Here is a 23,550-nt window from a genome sequence, read left to right on the forward strand (position 1 = left end):
GAAGAATAAACTCTTCCTGAATTAATCTGACACTTCCACCTTTTGTTTTTCAGAGATCTTTCAACTTCAGATCTGACATAAAGCTCAGTCTCCCAAGACTACAGCTTTTAATCCATATGGCTCCTGTACTGGCATTTAAAACTCTGACACTAAAAATAAGAAACTGAAGGGATGAGAGAAATACAGCCTGTCTTGTGAAAATGAGTGCAGGCATCTTGGAAATCTTTGTAATGAGTGTTGGTTTACAAGAGGAGAAGGACAGTGAGTGACATTAATCAGGGAACACCTAATCCATTTTAAAGCCTTGCTTGTTTTTCTGTGATGAGCAGGAAGACAGATAAAACACAGGGTCTTATCCTCAGTTCCTGACACTGACCTGAAGTGGCTAAAGATTGACACAAGTGCTTAGTAAAGTCTAAGCTTAGTGAAACACTTACTGGAAGTGGTGCCTGTTGACTGTTTTAGTGGACCTCTTATGATGGAGAAGAGGTCAGTTAACCTTTACATCTCAATTTTAGTATGTGGCAATGGGAGAAGACCACCCTTAATCTCATGCCAGTATAAAATTGTGGAAGGTGTGCCTTCTTGTGATAAAGCTTTTAACAGTAGCTTTTCAAAGGAGAAGAGAAACCAATTTGAAACTCACGGTCTGTGTAACTGGCTTGGATGAAGCCAAATGTGTTCTAGTCAAATAAAGGTGGGGGAGAGAGAAGCTTAACCCTGCTCAACACTAATTGGTGAAGTAGGGAACAATCAAATTAAGGTAAATGCAGCTGTAGCTAAAAATAATTTTCTGAATGTGTTGCAGTATGGATGATCTATCACTTAGGAGTGATTACAGTGGTTTTAAACATTCCTTTTTGTTAAAGTCATCAGATAAATCTTTGAAAATTAACTCAATTTTAAATGGCTGTAGGAGAAATAACAACATGAAGTTTGATGATCTGGCTTTTGAGAGCAAGAAAAATAGTCGCTTGACTGACTGAGACTAGTTGGGTATCAAGAACAAATCTTTTCACTGGATTCCAGGAGCTTTGGCCTTTGTGCCAACATAAATATGGGTGTCTCTCTAATAGCAGAATTGCATTGGATTACTTTGTGCTTTTTGGAAATTTATTATATGAAATATAGAGTTCACTTTTATACTTCCCTGTTTTAAGAAAATAGGCAGCTATTGTTGAACTGGGCACTCCTTTTTCCTCTGGCTATTTTGAAGAGAACTGAGGTCCCCCTCTTTCTAAAACACTTTTCTCATGTTTGTAAGTTGGTTGATCAGACACATCTTGTTCTAAATCTGTGCTGCATTCAAGGAAGCAGTTCAAATGGCTGTAGTGTGCAGACCCGAACGGAGGGTTGTAGCCATGCAGCATTAATTTTGGCTGCTCCTAAGCACTGCTGAAGTTCCTGTTGTTATCAGTGGGGTCCAGTAAATAATGTGCTTGTACTCAGGGCAGGTGTGGAGAATACTGTCCCTCCATGAGTGAAGAGGCATCTGGTTAATACTAAGCTTTCTGCCTTTTTGATGGCTTTAGTCTCTTGTGTTGTATCCTTCTTACAATCTGCAAGGAAACCTAAGTGCTCCACTGAAGGGAAAGGGTGACCTTACACCCGGTGTTCTGCCAAACACAAAGTATCCCCAGTATGGGGAGAGGGGCAGAGAAGGTAAATATTCAGACAGACACATGATGCTGCCTGTGTCCCTCTCTAAAATTCTCATAAAAAATTAGTTTTTCTCATTTCATCATTAATCTGTGATGTGACATTTATATGCACTCAGCATGTTATGACAAATCTGAAGTGCCCTTTGGTAGAGACTCATGCAGTTGAAAACGTTTGGTATTGAAATAAATTGTTCTGAATGTACAAGTTTGTGGCATTTCTCAGATATCTGATACCAGGTTGTCATCTTCAATTATTTCTTCATGCCCTTTGTTCCTACAAAGTATTGTCTGTAGTGGGCCCAAACTGTTTCCAGTATGTCTACACAGTGATTTTTTGGATGATTTCAGTGAAACAACAAAGGACTACAAGCATGAAAGTTTACAGAATAGGCATGATTGTGGCTTTATATGTGCATATTAATGTGCATTTCCTGCCAGCAAAAGTTCTTGTCACACAGGTTTTTAGCACTGTGAGTCAAGAGTTCCTGTACTTAAATTTTCCTTCTATGTTCACTTCAAGATTACATGATGGAATTCACATTTTCTCAAGAAAAGCTGCGGATCTTGGATCAGTACCATTGACAATACCTCCTGATTGCAACACCTGAAGCAGGGTCCTGTAACGAATTTGTCACAAGAAACATACAATGGATCTCAAAGAGAGCTGCCCAAGTGTTAGCATTCCCAGCTCTGATGAACACAGAGAGAAGAAAAAGAGATTTACTGTAAGTATGTAAGAGAGTAAGCACTGTGGGCAAATGCATAGGCTGTTGGTGCCTAGCAGTGCTGCTTTCTTTTCTTCTGCTACTAAGCTTCGTATTTTTTTCAGTAGGTTTATGGAAATCAGTTTCCTTACTCTTGTGAGCACTGCCTATAGTCCAGTGTGAAAAGTGAATATTATACAATGTTTGCCTGTTTTGCTTTCTGCAGAAAGAACTTGCCTTTATAAATTTCTGCCATTTTTACCCCGAAATAGCTGCATTTGCTTGTGTAAAATATCTAAGTATCCAAATACAGGGAAAGCATTTTGGTACCATTTTTGGCATTCTACATGACTTTTCATGAAGACATTTATTTTGTAAAGGGGTAAAGTGTGGATTTGGTTCTTGGCGGTTTTTTGTTTGTTTTAATGACCATTCTTTCACAGATATTGTGTTACACTATTGTAATTTTTTTGTGTAAAATGAAAAAAAGTATAAGCCATCAAATTTTTTGAAAACCTTTTTTCTGTCTTCCTTCCTGTTTCTGATTCTAATGCTTATGAGTTTTTTCCTATCCTGTTCCCATTTCCACTCCTTGCCATTCCTCTTCCTCTTCCTTTCTTTGCCTCCCAGTTTGGCTTTCTGGTTGTGAAGTCTTCCTATTGTGTGGGAAATTCTTTGCATTGCATACTGAAAAATAAAGTAGTGTGGTGTGGATTTTTGTTTGGTTTCTATATAAACCTAAATGACAAGATCAAAATACTTCCTTGAAAAGGCTCAAACTATTTCATTGCTCTTGTGCAACTTCCTCCAAGATTTTTTTTTTCCACAGAGCAAATTAGTCACTCTCCAGATGAAGAATGCAAACACCCTTATATGGAGTTGCTTTCTGAAGAATACAACAAAACAATGGTTTACTATGAGTTATGTTATCTCCCTTTCCTCTTCACCTCCCTTCTTCGGTGAAGAACAGTGCTGTTTGATTCTACAAGTGTGTCAAGATGTAGTTTGGGGAGGGAGTGTGCTGGTAAAGGGAATAAACAAAAGAGAACTTTACTAATTCCTTAAACTTCTGGATGCATGTGAAACTCAGGTGAGCAGGAAAACCTTCATGGAAGTCTGAACTTGAGCAAAACAGGTTTGTTTTGTTGCCTCAGTGCTGGCAGTTTTGCTGTTAAAATACACCAGTGTGGTGTATTGAGCGTGTACTAATGTTGTGGTTTCCAGGTCATTTTACCTAAAGGTCTGTGAGACAGCCTGAGCAGTGTGAAGGCATTTTCTTTGGGCGTGCCCTTTAGAAAGCTGTATGAAACGTCAGAAATGGGGGGCTGAGGGAGGAGGGGAGAAGGAATCCAGCCCAGCTTACACTGTGCAGAGGTGCACTTTGTCGTGCTGGCTTCTGCTTTCTGTGCCAGGGAGTAATTAGCAGCTTGACAAGAAGTGCTTTTCACAACCAAGCTTTCAAATATTATCACATATATTTTAGGATTTGATAACAGAAGTGAGGGTCATACTAAACTTCATGGTAGAAACTGTGAATTCCAGCATGTGTCAGTGCTTTTACTGTGTCTCCTCTTCTGTAGCTGTGTGTAATGACAGGATCCCATCAGTACTTTGACAGGGAGTGAGAAAGGGATGTGGGGGGGAAACAGTTCTTAACAAGTTTGTGGTAGGTATAACTGTCTCTTTTGATGGCCACACTAGTGCCATTTCTATAAAGAGCAGTAAGAACCTTGGGGTGAAAAGAAAGGTCAGTGATAAAGGCTAGGAAAGATTTCAGCTGACTGTATAGTCTTCACCTTACCCTTGCTTGCAGTGTGTATCCCTTCTGCTTCTGAGACACTTCTAGAATCTTACTGGTCTGAATAGAAACTGAATTTTAGCTCAGACCTTCCAGTGGCTCACTTAATGCTGGCATGGAAACAAGACAAGTATGAGCAACTTCACTTTTGCTAGCTCTACTATTTCCCTTCACACTTACTCTAATAAGGCATTTTTAAAAACAATCATGTCTCTCAGCAGTCATCATTCTGATAATTAAATGAGCTTTTCAGCTTTGTCTCTGGAAGTGAACTTCTCATTCCTCCTGAGCATTTTCATGATCTTTTATTGAATATTTTATTTGATTTGGTTAAATACTGGATACTTTTGATATATTTATTACCAATTTTTTTTCTTTTTTCAAATAATTATGCATTTGCATTTTTCGGATGTTCTGGAGGGGAACCTTTTTTGCTTCCACTTAATTCCTGGCAACCAGCCTCTATGTAAATCCACACTAGTTCACTGTCCTGCGTTTTTCTGAAGATTCAGCACTCACTTTCTTCATAAAAAGAGTAAAGTATTTCCCTGTTTTGAACCATATCTAGCCTATATTAATTGCTGTTCTGTCCTTGCTGCATATTAGGTCATTGCCTGTTTTGACAAATAGCTTTGTTTTGGGTTTCTTACTTTTATCCCTATGCTGTTTGATGTCTGAGGCTTAATTTTCTCTTCTGACCTGTTCTCATCTCTCTTCACACCTGGATTATATATAGGCTTATTAAAAAATCTCTTTCAAGGGTGCTGTTTGTTTGATTAAATCTGAAAACTTTGTCTTAGGCCTGTGATGTATAATATTAAACCCCAGCCCTGTGGAAACTGGAGTTTTGGGGTTTTTTTTAAAATTTGTTGACAATAAATAGTTTCCTTACTTTCTCAATGACTGCTCTCTCAAAATTGGAAAACAGCCTACTTTTTTATTTTTCTTTGTTTAATAAAAATCAAGTGTTTAATCCAGGAGCATGAGCTACCACAGCAGAGTTGAAGGCTTTTCATTTCAGTGACTTCTGTGAAGAAATTTTGCTGCGTCCAGAAATAGCTGTATCCTGTCCTGTCTGTATCTGGGAAGATACTTTACAGTGATGCTTTCAGGAATTCTGTTTCTTTTTCTTCTTTTTAATTTTTTCAAAGCTTTGTGGTTTTTACCCACGTATCATGAGTTGTGGATGCATCGTATCTGTGTTTAAGGAGTTTTCTAAGACCAAATTTGGATTAGGAATAATTAGACTTAAAAAGGTTATTATCTAAGTAAGTCTAGATTCCTCCCCCCCCCCCTTTCTAGAAATAAGCATTGCACATCTCTCTAATCATTACATAGGTGTAGCTGAAATTAGTCATACAGCCCAGACATGTCATGGTTTTAGGTTTTACCAGATTCTTTGTGGATATTGTATGTGTTCTTACTGCTCAGTGTTTCCATAACTGTTGAACTTGCAGCTTTTCCTTTGTTGGGGTGTGCAAGAGCTTTGTTAGTGGTGCGAACTGGATGACCTCATACAGGCTTTTTTATGCTCTCTTTTGTAAAAAATGTTGATTGTATCATTGTTCTACAGCTACTCTGAGAGCAAAACTGTGTTAATTTTGCAGTTACCAAGGAGGTGGATATCATCTCGTATTCTAAGTTATGCTTGCCTGTGCACTCTGCAATCTGTGCTGTCTGCCTTGGCCCTCTGCTCAAGTGTGTTGGCATTGATTTGCCCTGCAGTCATGGGGAGCAGAGGTTTTTTGTGTTTGAACATGGCTTGCAGGACTTGATTGCTGTACAAGATACCCAGTTCAGGAGGTCAGTGCTTAAGTTTTGCAGCTGAAGCTTTTGCTGTCTACAGTGTAAGGAGGTTCTAGAAGGGGAGTGGGTAGGTTTTATGCTAACACTTGTTTAGCAGTAATGAGGCAAAGTGGGTTTTCTTAGAAGGTCTCATTGGCATTTTGCTGGATGCTTCCATCCAGCTTCCTGTGTTCCCCAGTGTCTGGGACTGGGAACAGCTTATGTGAGCAGTTAACAGAGCGTGACTGCAGCCCTCAGGCTGAGGAGCGGATGGTGGGGCTGCCACTTCCCCTGTGGGAGTTAGAGAGAGCGTCAAGGTGCCATTGCAGGGCAGAGGGGAGACTGGGGCATTGGTCCAGTTGTCTGCACTGGGAATTAGCAGCGCTCTGCACTCATTTCCTTGCTGTGCCCATCCTCTTCCCTGAAAGAATAGCTGAGCTCCTTCTGGAAGTACAAGAAAGTAGAGAAGTGAAGATAACTAATTGCCTAAGAGACAGGAGAAGCCTGCTGGACACACTGCTGTCAACCAGATTTATGAATCCAGGGACTGACAATCTGTCTAGTTACTGAAGTCCTCTGTGACATGGCATTTGAAAGGCCAGAAGTGTCAGCAGGTTCCAGCTATACCTGCCTTCATCCCAGTGCTGTGTATTATGTTATATGGGCTGTATTTAAGCCACAGCACTATTTTTTCCTCCCTGAACAATTGTGCTATCAGCCAGGGTTCTTCTGTATTCAAGGTGTTGGAAGGAACAGTTATCTTTGTACCTTTCATATGTACTTTCTCTTTAGCTTTTGGTGAAGGCAGGCTTCAGTATTTTTAAATGCTTTGCTTCTTTAATACTAGTCTTTACTATGGATTATCAAGTTGTTAACAAATTTCATATTAAATTTTAATAGACTGCTATCTGATGGCCAGGTGTTCTTATTGGATATTAACTGATTTATGAAACTCCATTAAATCAATTTTGGTGTTAGTTTTTGCTTACCTGGTGTTTAAAAATTTTCTGTAAAGTACCAGATTCTTTTAATTGTTCTTTTAATCATTTCTGTTGATGTCTGTGTGACTTAGCTGTAAGAAATACATGGTTCAATAAGTGCATTTACACAATAAATTTAACAACTTGCCCTTACTTCTAGCACAGGATTAAACCTGGGAGGTTTCTCTAAGCTTTGTGGGCAATAACACTGTCTTTGTTCCTACAGGTTTACAAAGTGTTGGTCTCTGTTGGCAGAAGTGAATGGTTTGTCTTTCGACGGTATGCAGAGTTTGATAAACTCTACAATACGGTAAGCAAAAAGCAAGCCATGAAATCATACCAGAATAGCAGAGTAACACTTGCAGTGTTATGGTTTGAGTTAATCCTCTCTTGAGGAGTTTAAGTCAACATTTAGTAACCCTAGGAGCCTGATTAAAGAAGATGATGGAGTGGGTTTTTTTAAACTCTGGTTTGTTTGAATTTCAGACTCAAAATCCACTTATTTGTCACTTTTTTTATAGTTACTTGGGATCATAGCTTAATGAAACTTCCAATTTGGTGGTTGTCACAACATCTAAAATGTGCATTTTTTCATTATAAAAAATCACACAAAACATCTAGATAGATATTTCTCCTAAAATAGGTGTTTCTCTGTGAAGTGCTGAAAGCAATGAACAAATTGTTTCTTAATAGAAATTTTCTAGTCAGTCATTCATGGCAATTCACACCTGCAGTTTCGTACCAGGTACGATTTTTTGCACAAAAAATGTGGTCAGTGTTCCAAATAAAATAGGCCCCTTCAGCAACTAAGTATGGATCTCTTGGGTTTGTTGCTAGAAGAGAATTTTGTGCTTTTTACATAGTGGGCAAATGGGGCAAATAGTTGCTCACATATGAGTCTGAGTTATGTGTGCTGTGTCCATACTTCTCTCCAGCTCTTCATGTTTAGAGACAATAATGCTTTCACAAAAGAGGAAGTAATTTGCCCCTGATTCCCGTATTAAAATATTACCAGCTGCCTATTTGTGCCTCCACTTCCCTTCCCTTGTCTCTCTGGGGAGTAGTCAGGCCTTCTCTCTTCTGCCTCACTGTGCATGGATTTGCATGTGTCAGTGGCCTCCAAGTGCAGGTTGTGAGCTTGGAGCTGCTCTATGAGGTTTGAGCTGAAACACCCCTGGATACCTATCCATGCTATGCTTTGCGTGCACCTTGCAGGGATAGGCCTGTAAGGGATGTGAAACCAGAATATCCTCCTTTCACAGGGAGTGTTGGTGATCCTTTGCCATGTTCTCTTGCCATTCAGATTAGCACTGCTCTGCTGAAGTTTGTTCAGCACTGGTCTCTCTAACATGGCCAGAGGTGAGGTCCTGGGGAAGCATAACCAGGAGGACATTTAGTCCAGTTTATATTCAGTGTAATTCATACAGTATAGTACACCAAAAAGAACTCGTGCTGCTAACTGGAAGAGATACCAGTGTTGCTAAGGGAAGAATTGCCAGCTGCTGTATTAGAAAACTACTCTTTTAAAGAGGATGAGAGTAAGATTGCTCTTTTGGAACACTTGAAGGTGAACTAAATGTAGTTGAGGCTTGACTAGTGTCAGGTTGGGTTTTTTTAATATATAATTCAGTGTTGTTGTATGCTATCTTCTGGTCAGTTTATCAAGTATAGTAATAATTGAGTTATCAAATGCAGGATCATAAAATAGACTGTTCATCTGTGTGCAGTTTTGATGTAGGGGTAGACCACATGTGATTTGTAAAGCTTTAAGAATGTCATTTGGACAAAACTCAGATGCCTATATCCCCAGCCCATCATAAGCCTCATGCATACAGCCCTGTGCAAGCAAGCAAGTAAGAAAAAAACAGACCCAAGAGAGATAAAGAATTGATGGAGGAAGGAAGAAAAAAGGAAAATAAGAAAAAAAACACAGAATTTTTTTTTTGTCCTGGGGCCAATAATTTTGGCATCATTGCTCTAGTAGTCCATAAGATGAAGATGAGATGGCCTTTGAATTTAAAAGGGTATGTCTGTTGCAAACAAGCTGAGTACAAGTTGTTCTGGGTATGTGTTTTTCCCCCATGTGTATGAGCAGAGATGGCATAGCAGAGCAGAATTACTAATAATCAAGTGTTCAAACTGTTCATCAGAAAACAAACAAAATGCAATTATTTCTAGGTACTTTAATGTCTAAGCACAATCCAATTTTATGTGTTTTGTTTTCAGCTAAAGAAGCAATTTCCCACCATGAACCTGAAGATTCCAGCTAAAAGAATATTTGGAGATAATTTTGATCCTGGTATGTCATCATCTTGTTTTTCATTTTGTCAGTTTCTTTATATGAAAATTGATCTATTCCAGCCTACAAAAAGCTATCTTAGATGAGTTTTGCAGCATTCCTCAAAACAGTGACTAAACCAAAGTTTAGTCATGCTTCAGTCAAGAGCAGGAACTAGTGTGGGTGGGTGTTTTACCTTGTGATAGTGAACGAAGCATTGCTTGGTTGCCCAGTGCCCCTCTTGCACTGAAGGCTATAGCTCCGCCCAACCCTCCCATATTCAGGATTGTCAGAGATTCTGAACTGTCAGGTGTGATCTCTCTCCTATAAAAGCAAAAGCCGAACCCCAGACTCTTCCTAAATGTTATGTGTAGTCCATTTTAAACTTTCTTTGTGTGACTTACCCCACAACTACCTCTGAAAAATGAAATAACTCAAGGATTTATCTTTGAGGACTTGTGAACTCTCTATCTAAATGTGCTTCCTTGTACAGTTTAGGTGAAAATGAACTTCTTCTGTAAGTGGAACAACAACAGGAAGCCTGTCTGATGTGAACACGTTGTGTTCCAGGTCCCCATTTGGCTTGCTCTGTGCACAGCAAAATACTAATGAAAGTCACTTGCAAAGTGTGTTGAATTAACCTAGGTGGCACCACGGATGAATAACTAAAGACACAAATGGGAAGGCCAGGCCATTGCTCTGTGTGTCTGTACTATTCATTCAAGCCATTTTTACTTCAGGGTTTTCCTGATGCCCTTTGGATCCCTCTCACCTTCCCTTGGCTTGCTGATGTGATCAGTTTGTAGTTTCATCTCTTCCTGCACCTGTTTCAATAGTTTCATTTTCTCCTTCGCTGAGGAACACATGGATCCAAAGCTGTTGAACTCTTAGGATGTGTAGATTTAGGTTTTTTAAAGTTTTTACAAACCAACCTAGTTTTTGGCAGTTACAGTTAATCATCTGGATCCTGCTGTGAAATTGTTTTATTTTTTATTAAAATAATCAAATACAAGTATCCAGGCTCTGATGTTCTATTCTGATAAAGATGTAAATGATTGCCAAAAGTTCTACATGTATTTTGTCTACAGGGACTTTTTGTTTAGTTCTGGTTCCTTTTCTCTGACCTTGGGATTCTCAGAGCTGGCTGAAGACCAGAGAATGTCATGCAGTCTGGTTTGCTCCACAGGCAAACATGCAGGTGGATTTCTTGGAGCCAGATTTAGGAAACTGGAGTTTTAATGGGGGGAAAATCCTCAACTAAAACTTTATTAAAATTATATATGTAAAACAAAGTCCTCAAACTTGTTTTAAATTTCCGTGAACTGCACTGAAATCCTTGAAGCATGACAAACTAAATAGTTCTCAAGATGTTTCTTGCTGGGAGGTAGGGTGGAGATGGAGCCATGATGCTTATGTAAATAATTCTTTTTCTTAACACTGATTTATTGAAGCTTTGATGTAATGTTTCTGCTGGCTCCTGAAACAAGTTACATATTTTACAAATATTGAAAAGGTATTTTACTTCTGTAATCCATCCACAGGTATGGAGCATTGTACTACTGCATTGAAATGCAGCAGAGTGAGACCTTTACATCCCTTTACCCAAAACCTACCAAAAATACTGTCATTTAAATTGCCATTTAAATGCTCCATTTTTATTGGCACTTAGGTTATTTCAAAATTAATCTTGTTTTAACTTGAAAAAATGGAACAGAAACCAGTCAGAATATAGAACCTGCAAATTTCAGATGTTACAGGTGTTTTATCTTCACCAGCATGGATAGCTGTGTAGGCTTAGAGTGACTGAAGACACTGTACATCTGCCACACTGAAACTGCTGATGTTGGTGACTCCCATAATATCTGTATGCAAATTTACCTTCCTATTAGTTGTCAGTAATTTGAGATTATTAAATACCGTAGGAAGGGTTCAGGGATTATATCCCTGAAAACATATGGATGTTTTTATTAATATTTTAAATACAGCTATTAATGAAAACTTAATTTTAACTTCAGATTTTAACAATTGTCAGTAATCTGTATATGACAGTCATTGGAATGCCTTAAAAGTTAATACATGAGTTAAATATTCTTTTTCCATGCGAGTTATTGTTGATGTGAGTAATGAAAGATAAGATTTTTCCATTTTACACTTTATTTTATGTTAAAACTCTCTGTTCTAAATCTTTTGTGTATCTTTCCATGTTGCTACAGAACAGTTACATGTCTTAAGCTTTAGATAAGGCAAGGGATTCTGAGGATTATCTTTTTTAATGTTGGAGATGATGTCCAAAATCTAAAGGAAGGTATTTTATTTTGTTATCTTTATGGCTGTATCTGAGTGCCTGCCAACAGGATGAATTGTGTAATTTTCCCACTGCCATACATATATTATGGAAATATGCTGCTTGGTGGGACTGTTCGTGTAAAGACTTGTGCAACTGATGTCAAGTTTTGCCTGTGGGTCCTTGGGGCTTTTGTTTTTGTGGAATCAGGTCCTGAAGGGCTCACCCACACAACAAAGGCTGCACAGGTTAGCCTGCTGTGGTTACACACTGTTCTTGAAGCACAAGGTGGCACTTCTAATTCACCTGGCTTTCGACATTTTTAAGTAGTGTTACAGAGAAACTGAAATTTGTTCTCTCAGCTCAGTTCAGTGTTTTAAGCTTGCAATTTTCATACATAGAACCAATACCATTCTCAATCAGTCATGGGCCAGTCTCCTTTTAATTGCTATTTTAAATCCTAAAAAACCTGAATAAGAAAATAAGTCTTTTTCACAAGCTGACTGATGATTCTAACAAATCTGTTTTTTTCAGATTTTATTAAACAGAGAAGAGCAGGACTGAATGAATTCATTCAAAATTTAGTTAGACAGCCAGAGCTATGCAACCAGTAAGTAGTTTCATTTCTGTTTTATAAGGGCTGTTGAAAAGACGTGAGATGAAAAGACATGTTTAATACAAAATTTCAAATTAAGTATTTAACCAGAAAATGTATTTCACCTGTTCAGAACTCTTCAGTATAAAAAAAATAAACTTTATATGGCCATCCATTCAGGAAAAATCTGCAGACTGAATAGTATAAAAGTGTTTTTGTTCTGTGAAAGCCAACCTACAAATTTGCAGGCAATTAACTGATCTTAATTCCAGGGGTGCAGATTCCACTGTAAACTGTTGCTGTAGGGCAGGTGTTTGTTTTGCCAGTGGCTGTACTGTTTGAGGGCCCTGCTGTCACCTGCTGCTGCATTGCTGGCAGTCAGTCACTGCCTGCATCCTTTCTTTCGTTAGAGCAGCTCACGTGTGCTCCGGAACTCGTTTAAAGCACGATAACCAGGTGGCTTAATTAGCTTGCTGAGATGGTTTGGGATAACCAATCTGAGCTGCCTAAAGGAAATGATGAATAAGCTTGTTACCTAAAGTGTTCCCAGCAGAAGAACTGCAGATGTGTTCACCACCACCAGTGGTGAATGGGAGCTGGTGTTAGGACAGAGTCAGCTTCAGCTAAGTCTAGAGAACAGTGCTCTGTGTGTAAACTCATTGTGGGGCAAATGGGTGCCTTCTTTCATTTGAAAGCTGTAATCAGTTTAAACTAAATCCATGCAGCTTTCTGTGTTGCTTGAACTGGTAAAATGGTAAAGCTCTATGCTTGGCTTTAGTGTTGAGTACATGTCTTTAATACATACACTTTGTTTAATTAGCCTATTTGTACAGCCTGTGAAATTGCCCATTTCCCACAGGAAAAAAGTAACTCTAACAGAATATCGCTGCAGTTCACAGCATGCAACTATTTAATGTCCTGGCAGCCTGGAATATGTGCTTCCTTTCCTTTTTAAATAAAAAAAAAAGGAGCATTTTATATATACTTTTTTTGAGTAGTGGAAAAAAAATTAGTAACAAAGTCTTTACCAAAGGATACTTTTCCACCAGAACAAATATTGTGAGGTTTGTGGGCTTGGTGCTGTTCTTTGGGAAATAAGAAAAAGCATTTTAATATGATAAATTATTGAAAACTAATCTGTTTTGTTTCATCAGGAAAGGATACTGGTTTATTTAGGCCAATCTCCTCCTCTGTTTGGTTGTCAGTATGTCCAATTATCAAATATTTTTGTTTCAAAACATACTATATTTGTTCTCCAAAGTTAAATGGTGTTTTTTTGTTATGGACAGCAGAAATGGTGTGCTAAAAAAAAGGCATCAAACCTCAAATCCACCTCCCTCCTTAAATTTTTACAAGCTTTTAAAATTGTTTTATGCTCGAATGTAACTGTAGAAGAATCAATGTTCTTTAATATGGCACTTAGCTTGCCTGCTCCTTTAAACTGACTTAAACCAGGGTTAAGACACAGGTGTGATAGTGTTTGGTGCTGTTGAAAGTGTGTTCAGTAACAAGCTTATTAAACACAGTTCTACAATAAAAACAACGAATAGAGACCAAAGTTTGTGCTGTTCTCCACACCACACTTGAAGAAAAAGTGAACTTAGCGGGAGGAAAAGCCTTTAATTCACAATGTAGTGGAAAAGCATTTAATTTTGTAGTAAGTTGTATGTTGTCTCTTTTTTAATTGCTGCAAGGTGATTGTTTTTCTGATGTTAGCTTTTACTTTTTGCAGTGTTGCATTGCAACAAATCATATCAATAATTATGTAATCTGTCACCTTTTCTGTGTGCCAGTGAATGTTGTTAGAGAAAAAATATCAGATCTTTTATCTTGGTGGCTGGGATTTTTTGTAAAATCTGATAGAAGGTACTCAAAGAATATGTGATGACTGAGTCTTCACAGATAGTCCATCCTTGCTTTCTTAGACTGTTTTGCTTTAATGTGCTAATTAAATTTGGTACTAGGTGAAATAACTTATGTAAAGTTAGTGATGTACAAGGAAGACTTAGTGGGTTATGCGTTCTCACAGAACCATTAGGAAATCCACCTTCCACTGCATCTTTTAAGCATTAAAACCAGTATCAGCATGTCATATATTTTAAGTCCTGCTTAGGAAAATTGTTTCACTAGAAGCTTAAGGATGATTCAACGTGGTCCCATTTCTGATGGGAAGGCACCTGAACATCCTAAGTGAAAAGCACAAATGTCAGTGTGTCCAAGGTGATAATATTTACATTATTCTTCGAAACATGCAGCACTGTCTTCTTTTCCTTCAGGGAACTTTTTTCTTGGGTCTGGGACATTTCTTGAATATTGTATCAAAGCCAAACCTTTATGCTCAATCAAAAATCAAAGAAAACCCTGGGACACTTGATAAGGATTTTCCTGCAGTCACTGTCAGGTGGAATACAGGGAGAGATTACTGGCTTAGTCCAAATTGGGAATTAAGTGGGCTAGCTTCAAGCTGCATTTCCTCAGCAAACTTACTGTGAGAGACAACTTGCTCTCACAGGTAGAGTGCAGGTATTCAAAGGAAAAGTGGCAGAAGGGATAGAGACCTGATAATGTGTCCCACTTGCTGACTGATGTTCTTAATAGGAGCTGGGAGTTTTTTTCATAGTGAGCACTGTGAGCCTCCCTAAAACACTGCACAATTCCTGAAAGTGGGCTGCTCACCCCCTCAAATGTAGGCCTTCACTGAAGTATTAATGCATTTAATTGATGTCTATCAGAACATGTCCAAAGAAAACCTTTTCGAAAAACTGTATAATAGAGGATGCATTAAAGATATAATGCAGTTATTTTTAAATAGTCCAAAGTAGCTCCTTTATGAGAATGAGAACATTTGCATAACACTTAAAGAACTCAAGGATGACAATACTCTGCAACCTGTGGGGAAATGAGTTATCAGTTCTGTAAGTGAGAAGCAGGTCTGAATGTGTTCTGTAGAAGAAAATCAGTCACTATTTTTTTCTGATTTCAAAATCTGATTAATATAAAAGTGAATGTGAAACCCTTGAATTGTAGGATCTTGCAGTCTGTGTTGGGGAAAGCAAACCTTGCATTACATTATTGTCCTCTTTTAAAGTGTTACTGTACTTTACTGTATTATGGCTTTTTGAGCCTTTGCTTTCTGTAAGAAAGACATCAGTGGTTTACTTTTTAAGAAACGTGGCAAGAAGAGGGAGGAGCTAGGCACCATTATTTAAATAAACTGTGTCTTAAATGTTACATTTCTGTCACTGGCTATTAATTTTACAATTTTGCCTTGAAATTTGTGTGACTTTTTGGGTTTGCTCATATTTCTCTGTGTGCCCAAAATTTTTGTGTGGTATTATATTGTTTTTGTAGGAAGACTAATGCAGAGCGATTATTACATAAGCAGCTGTATTTAAGCAGAGCTTGACACCCTTTTGTGTATTCAGAGATAATCCATAAAATAAATTTATTCAGTCAATCATAAAAATCCAGACAAAACCAACTTTTGCTGGTAGTATAGGTACAATGTATATTGAGCTTTTTAAATGGTTTTCTCATTCCTTTTAATTTCATAGGTGAGGTTATTTTAGGAATAGTTTCCATGTATTCTAAAACACACTGAGTTAATCCATGTGAGCTAAAACAGCATAGAAGTCCTATCAATCTGTATAGCATTGTGCATTACATGCTGCAATCTTACCTAAGAAACTGGTACATGAAACTTTTTATTTTTAATCAGTAGTTCTTTGCAGTGCTTTTAGAATTCCCAGTGTGAACAGTGTAACATCAATCAGTTGTGATTCTGGCTATTATGGATTGTGGAGATTGTGGAATACCCCACAACTGTACAGCAGCCTTTTCCTGTGAATTGATATTTTTATGTTTTTCCTGCTGTGAATTCAGTCATGGACAAAGTTACTGTAGTAACTGTTTGAGATGTATTACAACATGCTCTATTTAATCAGCCAGTTTTCCAGAATAATTAATGCTGAAAGGTAATTAAAGTCTGTTTCTGTTCTGTCTAGTGAAAAGCATTAGCCATAACTTTTTATTCTTGATTTTGTAATATCCAAACGTTCTGAAACTTAAATTGTTGTATCATGACCCAGAATTACCACAATGTTCAAACCACTGTGATTTTTGTCTTCCTGGCCTCAGGATACAAGAAAAATGCTGAAATAGATCAGAATTTGGAGTTCTTATAAAATGGGAAGAATTAAACTCAAATGATGGTGGGAAATTATGTAAACAGTCTTGTTGCTGTGCTTTAAACCTGAAAGGTTGAAGGAACTGAAACATATTTCAAATAGGACTTAGGAATACAGAATGTAAGTGATGAAGACTGGGAGCCTCAGATAGCATAGGATATGAAGTAGGTTCAGTAGTGCTGACAGGAAATTAAGGGAACTGGAGAAGTGTCAGAAACAGCTCATCTCTTACTTCTGATTCTCATTGATCAGAGGTGTGGAGAGTGAATGGATTGAAAATAGCAAGTACATCTGTTTCTTACATAAAACTACCCTATTTTATATGTTCTAGGGACAGATTAAAAGAGCAGCTCCATAGTAAGTTAGTGCTTTTCTTGTACTGAATGGCTCATGTGGAGTTTCCTATCAGTGACTGTCCTGAGTCCTTCTCAAAGAACTTTGTCTCTGAAATGTAGGTAAGATTTCTTTCCTCGATAAGAAGGTTGCCTTTTAGTGAGCTGAATGAACTTGAAAGATTCAAATCATCACTTGAAGTGGTTTATAGACTATACATGATAGCCATTTTTTAGGAATTAATTTTGCCTCAGTTGTATTACATTATTCTTTACTTGCACTGTGCTGTGGTTCTGAAAGATATTACATTCTTTTGAACTTTGAAGCAAGCCTTTCTTTCTGGAAGCAGGTTCTTGGAATTTTCTTACTTTCCCACTTTTCTCTCAGTCCTTGTCCCCCAGCCCCACCAAGACAGAGCTTGAAACTGCTGCTGAAGATAAAATGCATCTCCTTAGGCACTGTCGACTCTCTTGCTAATTCCTGAAACATTTGTGTCCTGCAGCTGACTGGAAGGATTTCTTAACACTGTTTTGACAGTCCACAGCCAGAAGGAATTCTGAATACAAGATCACCATCTTCTGCTTTAAAATGAATGGGGACAGGAACATTAGTGCTGTGTATCTCTTGCAACTTGTGTCTTTCCTTGGGATACAGATGATGTATTTCATTCGCTATTGTATTGGACAATTAAATTTAGAAAACAAAAATTTTATTTCTTCAGTTTTTTGGAAGAAAGTTCGTTTCTTGGTGGTTGCTAGCCAGTTAGAATTCATGCTTGGCTTCTGATAATTATCTTTAAATGCAGTTCAGTGTTTCCTTCTGAAGTCTTCACATACATATACTTTAACATGTCAGGTTTCTGCAACTGAAAAGTTTTGTGCTGCCTATAATACACTTGGTAGTTGAATTATGTTGCTATGAAAGGAAGTATTGCTTGTACACAGTCCTTAATTACCAGAACTTAAATATAAAGCTTTGTAATGAGTAACTCCACTGTATGCTGCTGTCCAATCCTGTGCTCTGTTTATGGCTGAAAATCATGCAGATTATTGGTGTGCTAATGAAGTTAACTCTGTTTCTAGCCCAGATGTCAGAGCCTTTCTTCAGATGGATAACCCAAAACACCAGTCAGATCCATCTGAAGATGAAGATGAAAGGAGCAGTCGGAAGGTAATAACACAGAAGTAGAACAGTCTTCTAAATTTTAGCTACTTGAGGGCAATCTTCTTTACGTGTATTATTTACTGAAAACTACTGGTAGGTTTTGCAATAAATCCCCTTCCTGCTCTTTCTAAACAGCTCAGTTCCACTGTGGGCTGTAAGCTATTTTTCTGTCAGTTGTGAACTGCAGAGAGGAGTAAAAGTGATTGCTGGCTTTGTCTTGCTTATTTCCCCCTTCCTATATGGGTTAAAGAAACACAACTTTTGTCATAGCTTAGCTGTCATCTTTTTTGCACTCTGTTCAAAGGCTCTTGCTAAGAACATCTGGCAAGGAGCAGGGGAGATTGAATGTTTAATTGTCTTTTTGTTTGCTTGTGCGTTCTTTTTTAAAGATGGGGAGAAACAGAATTCTCTCAGGGGAAAAATGCAGTCTTTCTAAAAGTCACTTAGGAGTAAAGATGGATTTGATTTCATTTCACATGTAACACTGTGTGAGGTCTGAAGTTTCTTTTGTCACAAAATCCACTATATAGCTGGATGGATTCTCCGGAAATTAGTTTACAGCCTCCAGAATCAGAGCTGTTTGAAAAAAGGAGTATGTCTAGGAAGGCAGAAGTGCCATATTTAAGCTTGTCTTCTCTATTTCTTACTACTTGGCATAAAGGTGTGATATTAATTCTTCTCTTCTTATTCAGCCCCTGTTAAAGATGTAAGAGTTGTTTCAGTTTGTGTGTGATCCACGGGAGATTTAATGTGTTCTGGAAGTTTGATTTCCAAAGTCACTAGTTTAAAATACTGGGTTTCTCCTCCTTTGAAAGGTATTTTAAGTAATGTGGAATGATAAAAACCGTCTGTGGAAAATAATGTCATGTCATGCCACAACAAATTCCAAAATAGGAAGAGAGCTACTGCATAATGGCCTGGACCCCATATTTTTGGTGGAAAATTCACCCTATAGTTGCTGTAAATGATGAAGCCAAACAGCAAGGAACAAAAAAAAGCCTTAAAAACAAAAGTCTTTTTCACAATAGCTCTTTTAAAACTGTCCTGTTCCACTGGCTCATTTCAGTGAGTAGTGGTATCCAGTGCTGCTGTCAGGCCATTCTCCACTTCTGGAGTACTGGTTTGTGCTGCCTGACAGCCTTTCCCCAGGTAACTTGTATTTGAGTGCAGTTTATTCTTCTGTGTTAAATTCCAGAATCACAATGAGAGTACAGATACTGCTTTTCTAAATCAAAAACAAAATGGAGAAAATTACCTAAATGACAGTGGCTTCCTCTGCTCCCTTTAATTTACAAATTTTGCCTGGGTGTGTACCGGTAAGATTAATGGAATTCCAGGAATTGAGTTATTTAACCTTAATGTCAGGATAGAAAAGGTTGGTAATGTTTTTCTTGGGGTTGGGAGAATGTTCGCTTTCGTGTTTTTAAAACCACTGTGTCTTTCAATAAGTACTCTTATATGAACAGTGTGGGTTTAAAATTAATTATTAGTAAGAACTTGGAGAATTTGGAATAAAAGGCAGAAAATATATTCATAAGGCAAGTACAAAAAAGGTTTAAGTTCTGAATTAAGAACAAGTTGTTTATTGACATACTCTTCAATTTTTATTTCTGATCTTTTCCTCTCTGTCTGGACACAAATATTTTATTACCTTCATCCTTGAACAGCATGTGTGTAGAAAGAATTTGTGACAAGGTGATGATTGCCAGGTATTTCAGTTTCCAATCTGGATGTTAGATCTCTTTAAAATTCTAATGTAACAAATGTAAAAGTATGGATTGAGCATATTAGTAGAGTATTTTGAAATTAGTATTGGTTGAAAGGTAAGAGAGAAGTTAAGAAAAAGAGTTACAAGTAAACCTCTTTGTTTCTCCCAACAGTTAAACTCTACCTCACAGAATATCAACCTTGGACCATCTGGAAATCCTCAGTAGGTGTCAATTAAATTGAATTAAATGTAATTCAATTTAATGTAAATTTTAAAATTTAATTAAAAGGGATTAAAATTAATTGTAAAACCCAAAAAGTTAGACTGACCTTGGGAGTGGTCCCACAGCTTCTGAAAACAAGTTTGGTTTATTGCATGGCAAAGGAGCAGCTTGCCTTGTTGGTGCTACAACCCAGTTACTACAGTGGTAACTTGTGTCTCTGTTTGGTGTCTTCTGCAGAGTTTCTGTTCTCAGTTCTGTGTGAATCTGCTTTTCTCATCTAGGAGATGACTGCTATTTTGGTTTTGCTTTCCTCAGATTTGTTCTGAGCTAGCAGGAGGAAGTGGTTAATACATTGCAGTAAGAAATGAAATGTAAGAGTCCTTCCCTTCGGGGGCAATAAATAGAGAGGTGTATGGTGATGTAACTTGTTTTGGAATTTGAAAACATGGATAATTGTTTTGCTGACAGAATTATATTCAGGAAAGAGTAAGGGAATCCTGGGAAAAACTGAAAGGAGTGGTGATGTGGGAAATGGAAAAACTGAGGGTGAATTCATACAAATACCAAGAGGCAGGTATTTGGACCTCCCTCCTCTTACTTAAATTTAAAATGAGGGAGGATTGGATGGAGGGAAGAATGGAACAAATAAGAGGGAATAGATAACAAACTTGGTCCTTCCTTTCCTCATGTAAGCTTTAGAATCCATTTGGACTGCTGCAAATAAGAAATAAGCTCCAGTAGAAGTCATGGGGAAATGGAGACTTAAAAATTACAGGAAACTAGACCATGGAGAACGAAAGAACAGTCTCATTTCTCCTTTACATCATAAAGTTAAACTTAGTAAATAAAATAAACTCAGAGGATGCAACTTAAACACTTTCCCTAGAGGAAAATGGAACTGCAAAATGGAGAGGAGTCATCGTGTCTGAGGACAGGTCTGCAGAAGCAGGACTGGGTGGAACAAAGAAAAGGAGGGTGCTTACAGGCCGTTGTTCTCACTTTACAACTTGAGTGCTACACTACACTGCTGTACAGCTATAGAACTGGTAATTTATACCCAGATGACCTGTCTCCTTCCTAAATATCTTTCAGTGCTAAACCAACAGACTTTGATTTCCTGAAAGTTATTGGGAAAGGCAGCTTTGGCAAGGTGAGCTTTTATTCCTCTGTCTTATGGTGGTGCAAGGATGCTTGCTGGTTTCTCGTGCACAGTGACTGGAGACTTGGCCAGAGGTTCCAGAAGTGGTGTCGGTCTAGGGTAGCCCATAAACTGTTCTATTGGATCCTCATTGCTGCTGCTTTGTGGCCCTGCCATTTTTTCCCTGGTGCAGCTGTTGCCTGTCTCAGCCACTTACTGGGACTAACAAAAGGGAGAGTTTCCCTGTCTCGTTAAGAGCAGTTGGGATCCTGTTTCCCCCAGGGAGGAAGGGAGGTACCCTTATGCTTATGCAGCAGCTGGAGTACGAATCCTGCTTTTCCTCTTGTTGTCATGGACTATTTTACAAAACCCCTGATACTGTGGAGCATTGTGAGCAACAGCACGCTGGAAAGTGACTTAAGTATTGATATTTTACAAAGGTGCCAAAGATAATCCGTCTTGAAATCTCAGTTTCCAAATTACTTTTTGTGTTGTTGTTTTTCATCCAGCTACCTTTAAATTTTATCCAAAATAAAGCTGAAATTGATCTTGATAGACATTTAGCAGGTCATGGAAAATAAATGTTGTAATTCAGTCTTTCATGATACCACTGTCAGGATAAATTTTTACTGAACTGTAAGCTCACTCTATTGGCAATTACATTGTTGATGGACTGTATTGGAAGCAAAAAAGCTGTATTGTGGAAAAAATAGCATGAACACTTTCCTGTTTTGCTGAAATGATAAAATACTACTAATAGTATGTGAACTGCAACAGTTACATTTCTTCGTTTTTTTTTGAATTTCACAGGTTCTTCTTGCAAAACGAAAACTGGATGGGAAATACTATGCTGTCAAAGTGTTGCAGAAAAAAATTGTTCTCAATAGGAAGGAGGTTAAGAAAAATAGTCTTTTTCCACCCACCTCCCTTGTTTTTTTCCCTTAATTGCAAAATCATTCCTGTTTACTTATTGATCTCTTACTTCTTGCAGCAAAAACATATTATGGCTGAACGTAATGTGCTTTTGAAAAATGTGAAGCATCCATTTTTGGTTGGATTACATTACTCATTCCAAACAACAGAAAAGCTTTACTTTGTCCTGGATTTTGTTAATGGAGGAGAGGTATGTGGTGGTTTTGTTTGCATTTTAGTTTGTCTATTCTGCTGATTCTAGGTGTGAAGAGGGAAATGGTCCTTTACAGTGGACTGTGATCAGCATTGTTCCAATTTTGAAAATCCTATTATTATCTGCTGATGGTACAGACTTCTGTAGCTATTTGGACCCTGTTCCTGTTCTTGTTGACAACTTCAATCCAAATTTATTCATGCTTGTCAGATACAAATACTATATTTTACAGTTATATGAATTTACCTTTATTACTAATTAATCTTATGTTTACATTTTTCATCATGTAACACTGTCTTCCTCTTGCATCTGCATTAGCTGAGATGCTGATACTTCAAAAGGGGAAGGAATGAAACTTGACAGCTGAATTTATTATATTGTGTCAGAGTTGGGACAAGATGGACTTTTCTCTTGTCTAATGTACTGTCATCTTACTTAGACTCTTAGTAAAATCCTGATTTGCTCTACTCTGAATTGTGGGCACAACTTAGTTTTGTGTTGTTTCAGGCAAAATAATATACAGTTCAAAACAGCTTTCAAATTTGAATGGAAAGCTTGGAAAGCTAGGGTGGCTTTTTATTTTTCCTAAACTTTGTAGACAGAAACCAGAAAACTTCATTTTTCTTAAAACCTTTCCAAATTGAATGTGTAGTATAGTTGAATCCATATGTTTATGATTTAATCTTTGTCTAGACTTTTGTATCTGCTCAAATTGTTTGCAGCCTGACAATTCTCAGTAGTAGAGAGAATTGGTGGATCAGCTTGGAATATACATCTCACACAGTGATCTACATCTAGGTTATTTCGGAATACAGTTCTATAAATAATTATGCAAATCTTTGAATACAAGCATTTACAGAAATGAAAGATGACTTATTTGATGCCACGTTATAGTCTGCTTGGAGGCAGTCTTGCATGATTTAGTCTTGCCAACTTCTATTCATCTACCATCCATCTGAGCTACAAAAGAGAAGCAGGGAAGAGAGTAAAGCAACAACTAAGTCAAAGTCATGCAGTAAAATCAATTTTATTTCATTGTACTTTTTTTTTTTTTTAAGTGGACAACAAAATAAATTACTCTGCACTGTAAAATTACATATTATTAACCTGATTTTGTTTTGTCTGTGTAATGTTCTTATTTCCTATTTGCATACTTACAGCTGTTCTTTCACTTACAAAGAGAGCGTTCCTTTCCTGAGCACAGAGCCAGATTTTATGCTGCTGAAATAGCCAGTGCACTGGGCTACTTACACTCCATAAATATAGTGTACAGGTAAGTTTCTGAAATGTATCCTTGTCCAGCAGATATTTAAAACAGGACAAATTACCAAATAAAAAACTCTCCAGGAAGTCATCTTACGGGAAACCTGAATGTAACAGTTTCAACAAAACTTGAAGCTTTCAGCTGAAGAATAAAGCCCCTTGCCTCCAAAGCTCTTGTGACTGCTGTTTTGATTTACTACCTTTTCTTTTTTAATAGGGATTTAAAACCAGAAAACATTCTCCTAGATTCACTAGTAAGTATGCAAGATTATTTCTGTTTTCTGTGTTCTCTCACAAAATTGACACTTCTGTGTATCCACGTA

The 23,550-nt window shown here is 37.7% G+C and overlaps 1 protein-coding gene across 4 annotated transcripts in view; it reads left to right on the forward strand.

Moving 5' to 3' along the window:
• The window catches only part of SGK3 (serum/glucocorticoid regulated kinase family member 3), a 56,167-nt gene that overhangs the window by 27,046 nt on the left and 5,571 nt on the right, over window positions 1-23,550 (forward strand). For 3 of the 4 annotated variants that reach the window (XM_069004893.1, XM_069004894.1, XM_069004895.1), the window contains exons 2-12: window positions 2,182-2,386; window positions 7,155-7,238; window positions 9,155-9,227; window positions 12,025-12,100; window positions 17,688-17,775; window positions 19,650-19,699; window positions 20,793-20,850; window positions 21,649-21,732; window positions 21,830-21,961; window positions 23,125-23,237; window positions 23,445-23,481. In XM_069004893.1, coding sequence (XP_068860994.1) covers window positions 2,309-2,386; window positions 7,155-7,238; window positions 9,155-9,227; window positions 12,025-12,100; window positions 17,688-17,775; window positions 19,650-19,699; window positions 20,793-20,850; window positions 21,649-21,732; window positions 21,830-21,961; window positions 23,125-23,237; window positions 23,445-23,481 — 873 coding nt within the window. In that variant the 5' untranslated portion in view covers window positions 2,182-2,308. Of the gene's footprint in view, window positions 1-2,181; window positions 2,387-7,154; window positions 7,239-9,154; window positions 9,228-12,024; window positions 12,101-17,687; window positions 17,776-19,649; window positions 19,700-20,792; window positions 20,851-21,648; window positions 21,733-21,829; window positions 21,962-23,124; window positions 23,238-23,444; window positions 23,482-23,550 lie in introns of those variants that run through there. The other variant, XM_069004896.1, reaches the window with a different exon arrangement.

This window comes from Aphelocoma coerulescens, chromosome 2, assembly GCF_041296385.1.
Source record: "Aphelocoma coerulescens isolate FSJ_1873_10779 chromosome 2, UR_Acoe_1.0, whole genome shotgun sequence".
NCBI lineage: Eukaryota > Metazoa > Chordata > Aves > Passeriformes > Corvidae > Aphelocoma > Aphelocoma coerulescens.